This window comes from Trichechus manatus, unplaced genomic scaffold, assembly GCF_000243295.1.
Source record: "Trichechus manatus latirostris isolate Lorelei unplaced genomic scaffold, TriManLat1.0 scaffold00008, whole genome shotgun sequence".
Classification (NCBI taxonomy): domain Eukaryota; kingdom Metazoa; phylum Chordata; class Mammalia; order Sirenia; family Trichechidae; genus Trichechus; species Trichechus manatus.
The window spans coordinates 18,504,810-18,511,739 of NW_004443944.1; the positions used below are offsets into that span (position 1 = coordinate 18,504,810).

Below are 6,930 nucleotides of genomic sequence, written 5' to 3' on the forward strand. Positions count from 1 at the left end.
CGGGAGGTACAGCTGGTGTCAGAATTGGTAAAAAGGTTGGAGAGTGGAGGTATATCTGACTTCTACCTCATGGGAGTCAGCTTTGTGCTGATGGTAAGTCTCATCACTCTGCCTCATGAAGTTAGACAGGTTCTGGCATTACTGTGGACACTGTGACTACTACTATGGCCATCTTACACCTTCGCTGCCTTATTTTTCTCCATGGCATGTGTCTCCTGCCAACAGAATTTAGTTAGGTGTTTATTTTGTTTATTGTCCATCTCCTCTCACTAGTATGCAAACCCCACCACACAGTAATGTTGTCTGATTTGCTCATGCATGAGGCAGCCCCAGCACCTGACATGTGAACCCTCCCTGACAGAGACTCAGTAAATCTTTGTGCACTGAATAAAAGTAAACAAATGGACAAAAAATTGAGCACAATACGTTTGCCCAGGTCTCATTTCTCAGCCTCCAGTCACACCTGGGCAGCGATGGGCTCCTCCCCACCCCTATCTACCTCAGAAGCTGGGTGTGGCACAGGACACATGTCCACAGCCGTTGCGGCAGCATTTCATCTGGCCTGGACAGTGGCTGTCCATCTGGCACTGGTCTTCACAGATGCCCAGCGGGGGGATGCCTTTGTCCAGCCGGGGGCAGGAGCCTGGCTTTTCTGATAGAAAAAGAGAGTTAAAGTTAGGCAAAGGGGATGCAAGGAGATGTGCCCTTACCCTCAGCCCCTTGCCTGGTTTCACAAACAGTCAAGTGGTTTTGAAACTGTGAATGGATAGAGGAGCGGCAGCCAGCAGCAGAGGACCAGCAGCAGCAGAGAACTGGCAGCAGCAGAGAAGCGACAGCAGCAGAAAACTGGAAGGAGCTGAGAAGCAGAAGCAGCAGAGAACCAGCAGCAGCAGAACCAGGAGACCAGCGAGAGATGGCGCTGCAGCTGACCTACAGAGCAAGAGAGCTGAGTGCCTGTGCACAGGAGGCTTCCTGGTGGAGTGGGGTGCCTCCAGGCACTTATCGGTGGAGCTACAGAACTTTGGAACACTTGCCCCAGCAGGGCAGATGCGGGCTTGAGGCCCGAGGAGCTGTGAGGCCAAGAAACAGGAAGCAGAAGCTGAAGAGATAAGGAATACAAGAAGCGGAGCTGCCTCAGTCTCAAAGGTATGGCCACAACCTCTGGGGTTTCAAAGGGTGGAGCCATAGCCTCTGGTATTTCTAAGGGTGGAGTTGCCACTCAGATGGACTAGGAGAATGGTGCGCCTAAAGCTGAGGGAGCAGAGTTGCTGTCCCAGTGTGCCTGGAAAGCGGAGCTGAAGCCCAGGTCTGAGGGGCCTCCACTCAGAATCTGGAGAGTGTGGCCAATACCTAGAGTCTAGAGGGCAAGGCCATTGTGTGAATGGTCTCTGAGAACAGAGGATTATTTTCAAGCCTTTAGGGCTAGTGTAATGTGTTCTGCTGACTTGCTAGGCAACTGTTATGCCTTCTTGCCTTCCATTTTCTCCCATTTGTAATGGAAATGTGTAGCTTGTGCCTGCCTATTCTACCACTGAACTTTGGAAGCAGATAACTTGTATTCTAGATTTCACAGGTGAAGAGGAATTTTTGACTTGGAATTGAATTAAGACTTTTGCTATGATATGGTAAGATGAATATGTTTACATGTGGCAAGGACATGAATTTGGGGGATGCCAAATGGTGGAATGTCATGGATTGAATTGTGTCGACCAAAAATATCTGTCAACTTGGCTAGATCATGATTCCCAGTATTGTATGATTGTCTACCTTTTGTCATCTGATATGATTTTCCTATGTGTTGTATATTCTATCACTATGATGTAATAAGATGGATTAGTGGCATTTATATTGATGAGATCTACAAGATTAGATAGTGTCTTAAGCCAATCTCTTTTGAGATGAGGTATAAAAGAGAGAAGCGAGCAGAGAGATAGGAGGATCTCATACCACCAAGAAAGCAGCACCGGGAGCAGAGCATGTCCTTTGGACCTTAGGTTCCTGCACTGAGATGCTCCCAGACCAAGGGAAGACTGATGACAAGGACCTTCCTCCAGAGCCGACAGAGAGAGAAAGCCTTCCCCTGGAGCTGGCGCCCCGAATTTGGACTTGTAGCCTACTGGACTGTGAGAGAATAAACTTCTCTTTGTTAAAGCCATCCGCTTGTGGTATTTCTGTTATAGCAGCACTAGATGACTAAGACAATGTCCTAGGGCAAGAAATCTCCCTTAGCCCCAGTGTCTTTAGGTTACAGGGGATCAGTGCTGCCGATCATGGGATTATTGTAAAAACAATGGAGGCAGACATACTTCTCCCCGAAAGACCAAGCTACTTTGTAATAACGGTAATGAGCCATTACAACAGCTAACCCTTAATTAGCCCCTACTATGAAACCCTGGTGGCACAGTGGCTAAGAGCTACATCTGCTAACCAAAAGCTCAGCAGTTCGAATCTACCAGGTGCCCCTTGGAAACCCTATGGGGCAGTTCTACTCTGTCCTATAGGGTCGCTATGAGTCAGAATCAACTCGACGGCAATGGGTTTGGTTTTTGGTACATGCCAGGCCTACCACCTGTCTGTCAGCTGGTTATACTGTGGTGAGGTGGCTTGTGTGTTGCTGTGATGCTGGAAGCTAAACCACCAGTATCTCAAATACCAGCAAGGTCACCCATGGTGGACAGGTTTCAGCAGAGCTTCCAGACTAAGACTATGAAGAAAGGCCTGGCAATCTACTTCCAAAAATTAGCCAATGAAAACCTTATGGATCACAAAGAACATTGTCCAACTTGCTTGCTTTGGGCATGTCATCAGGAGGATCAGTCTCTAGAAGATACCATGTTTGGTCAAACAAAGGGTCAACGAGGGCATGGGTGACCCTCAGTGAGACGGACTGGCACAGTAGCTGCGACGATGGACTCATACATGCCAGTGATTGTTAGGATGACACGGGACTGGGCAACATTTCATTCTGTTGTACATAAGATCACCGTGAGTCAGAATCGACTCAACACCAACTAACAACACCATGTGTAGGGTATTATTCCAAGCACTTGACATATATTAACTCAACTAAGCCTCATAATGGAGCGCTGGTGGTGCAGTGGTTAAGAGCTCAGCTGCTAACCAAAATGTCGGCAGTTCAAATCCACCGGCTGCTCCCTGGAAACCCTATGGGGCAGATCCCTGTCCTATAGGGTCGCTATGAGTCAGAATCGACTCAATGGCAACGGGTTTGAGTTTTTTGGTTGGTTTAAGCCTCATAATAATCCTAAAAGAAAGGGAGGGGTACTGTTCATTTTTCTTCATGTTACAGATGAGGAAACTGAGGCACAGAGAGATTAAATAACTTGCCTAAGATCATACAGGTTAGAGGCAGCATTTAAACCCCAGGAAATCTGGTTGCAGACTCTCTGGGCTAACCACTCTGCCCTGTGATGCTTCGTAAACTATAGAGCGCAGTGCACATGTGAGCGATTACACACTGACAATCCTTTACTCACTTCCCTGTAACTCACTCCCATGTACAATCACGCTGCACCATGGCCTCCGTACACACTCACTCATCTATCGCAGGCACAATCACAACTTCTCTCACTAATGCACACGAACAGCTAACACTGCAGTGATGTGCCTTTGACAAAGCCCTTGTGTAAACCCATTCTCATTTTTAATGCAGTCATCAGCTATCTCCTTTGTAGGGAAGATTTCTAACCCCCTTCATGTCACAGATGAGAAAAATAAGGCACAGATAGGTGAAGGAACTACCCAACACCACACTGCTGCTCAGAAGTAAAACCAAGACCTGAGCCCCGGCCTCCTTAATGTCCATTCCAACATGGTGATTTTTACATAGCTGATCCCATTCCACCTTCAGTCATCACATGCACACGCACACACACACGCCTGCACGCACACATACACCACACTCCGCTTCTTAGGGCAGGAAGGGGCGAGTCAGGCTCTCTTCCCAGAAGCCCCAGGGGCAGCTCCAGCTAAACATAAACTACAGGCACTAGACTGGGTGATTAGCTCCAGAAAGCAAGAGTGGCTGACTTCCTGGCACAAATAAATCCATTCCTTTGCAAAGGGCAGGAGCTCCCAATACCAGACTGCCCCAGGACAAAAGGGAATAGGGAACCGGTTACTGACGACACAAGCCCCTGCGTATTGGGTATCTAGTCTTTAAGAATGCATTTCATATGTACTATTTCATTTAGCCTTCATGCCAATTCTGTAAAGTTTGGGATTATCATTCCCATTTTGCAGATGAGAAAGCAGAAGCCCAGAGAGGAAAGAGACTCACTCCCAAAACCAAAAAGCCCGCTGTCATCAAGTGGATTCCAACTCATAGGATAACACAATTAGGAAATGGCAGAATTAGGATTGAAACCTCCAGGCTCCCTCCCTGGCTCAGGAGGCCATCTTGCCCTGTCCCTATTCTTGCCTAAGTCTGTCCATCTGAGACAAGGGAACAGCTCTTCATCCACCTAACAGCAAAGGTTGGATGGCCAGTCCTTCCTCCACATAGGTGTCTTGTTATTGTTAGCTGCTACTGAGTCTGCTCCATGCACAAAGGAAGGAAATGCTGACAATGTTCCAGATCACATATTTCAGATCACTGGCTGATTTTCAGAAGTAAATCACCAGGCCTTTCTTCCCAGTCTATCTTACTCTCAAAGCTCCACTGAAACTTGTTCAGCATCATAGCAACACACAAGCCTCCACTGACAGACAGGTGGTGGCCGCGCATAAGGTGCTGGCCGGGAATCAGGCCCCAGTCTCCCCCGCTAGGGCTAGAGAACCACCCTGAACCCCCACAGCCTCATCACGAGTGTCTGGGCTCCTGGATTACAGTGCTTCCCAGCCCTGATGGCATCTTTAGGGCAATAACAGAGAAAACGCCACAGGGGCTATATTCTGGGTAAAGACCTAGTTACAGTATCTTGGTACCCCCAGGGCACATCCCTGCCTCAAACCCTCAGTTTTTCTCTCTGTAAAGGAGAAGCTGGGATCCGTGCTATCTAGGGCCCCTTCCTGCTCTGATGGGAGTCCCCACGGTGCTGTGGGGACTTGCGCTCTTAAGTACCTTTCACAGAGCACCCAAGCTTTCACCCACGTTACCCATCTCGCTCATTCCTCAGCGTGGAAGGTATGGTTTTAAAGACGAGGAGGGGGGACTGGAGCACTCAGCGAGACCTGACTTTCTTCCAACCAAACAGGCAGTAAGCGGAAGAGGCAGAAGCTGAACCCGGTCACTAGGACTCGGGTCGAGCCACCGGCGGCGGTGTAACCTTGGGCGACAGCCTTTCCCTCTCAGTCGCTCATGTCCACACCTTTAAGGTGAGCTGGTCGCTCTCCTAACGCTGTAAAGTCTCTTTCCGCCTGGACAGAGGAATCCAGGCAGTCCTGCCAGGCCAGGGGCTCTAAGCCCTCCCCCTAAAGAGGGAGTCGCCGGGACTCCGCGAGGGATGTGCGCCCCAGGACTGGGGCCAGCTCTGAGCCCGCCCAGCTTCCCCGCAGGCTCCCGCGCCCCGGTCACCCGCGCCCGGAACAATGTCCAGCTGTGCGCGCCCGGAAGCCCGTCACGCACGAGGGACTCAAATTCATCAGGGGTGGGGGCCTCCTTCCCCTCGGTTGCGCTTCAGCGACGCCTTTGTGTCTCCCCCGGCCAGGCGAGGGAGGGGACTGAGAGTCTGGCTCCATCGCCTCAACTCTCCCAGGGGTCCCTGGGCCGGATGCGCCCCTCTTCCCGGAACCTGGGCGGCCCGCGCCATCCCAGTCTCCGGCCCTCCCTGGACCTGTCGCCGCGAGGTTACCATTGGGCATAACGCATACGGCGCTGCAGCCCGCCCGGCAGCACTTGAGGTTCTCGGCGCAGTCTCCATCCGAGACGCACTCCTCCATGCCGTTCAGGTCGCCCTGGAGTTCAGGGCACACGCCCGGTTTCTGTGTTTCTGTGCAGGAGGAAAGGAAGTAGGGGGACAGGGGGACGGAGAGTGGTGGGTCCGGACCCCAGAACATGTCTACCTGCCCTGAGGGCCCCAAACCTCAAGCTCCAAGGAATTCTTAATTTCTGGCCCTCGGGGCTCGCCAGAAGGCCCCACTTGCAGGCCAGGTGTTCCTAAGAACCTTAAGAGTATCTCAGTTAGGAGTTCCCTAACTCGTGGCCCCAGAGCCCTCAAATCTTAGCCCGCAGGGGACCCCGTAAAGCTGAGAATCTAGGAGCTCCTGACGTCTAGACAGTGGGCCTCCCTTCCTGTTGTAGTCTCTCCCTGCAGCACAGAGCCCCGCCCCATATTTCGGCCCTCAGTGGTCTCCGCACCTCCGGTACACTGGCTTTCACACCCGCAAGCTGCAAGAGCCACCACCTTTCGGCACCAAGGACCCCCAAATTTCAGCCTTCATAGGTTTCCCCACGTCCGCCCCCGGGACTCCCACTTCTCCAGCCCAGGAGAGGCTACGCCGTGGCCAGCTCTGTCCTGCTCTGTCCTGCGCTTCTGGCTCGGGCCTCTAGGCACCGGGCGGCTCCCCGCCCCACTCACCTGTGTCGCTGCGGACCGGGGGCAGGCCAAGCAGCAGCAAGCCCAGCAGGAGGGCGGCGGCGAGTGGGCCAAGGCGGCTGGCAGGCATGGTGCTCACCGGGCGGGGTGCAGGTGCAAGCCGCCCGGCACAGGGGGATTTAACCACTGGCTCCGGGGAGGTGTGAGGGGGCGGGGCCGGGCCAACGGGATAGAGGGCTCACGGGGCCCGGGGGCTGGCTGCCACCTCATGCCGTTTCACAATCCCCCGGCATCAGGTGTCACTCTTGGCCCCTGTGGGAACCAGGAACCTAAGCAGCTTCCAGGCGGGGCACAGCTCAGCCAGCTGCAGCCGGACACTTGTCCACCCCTCCCTGCCTTTCTCCCTCCTGGGGCCTGAGGGCAGAGCAGCGGG

At 52.6% G+C, this 6,930-nt stretch overlaps 1 protein-coding gene across 1 annotated transcript; it reads right to left on the reverse strand.

Annotated features, from left to right (window-relative positions):
- Positions 1-500: 500 nt before the first annotated feature.
- Positions 501-6,627, reverse strand: WFDC2 (WAP four-disulfide core domain 2). The gene is made up of 3 exons (XM_004370301.1): positions 6,540-6,627; positions 5,814-5,951; positions 501-652 (listed from the first exon to the last, which is right to left on the reverse strand). Exons 1-3 carry the CDS (start codon positions 6,625-6,627, stop codon positions 501-503), a joined length of 378 nt encoding a protein of 125 aa, XP_004370358.1.
- Between the last annotated feature and the right edge of the window lie 303 nt (positions 6,628-6,930).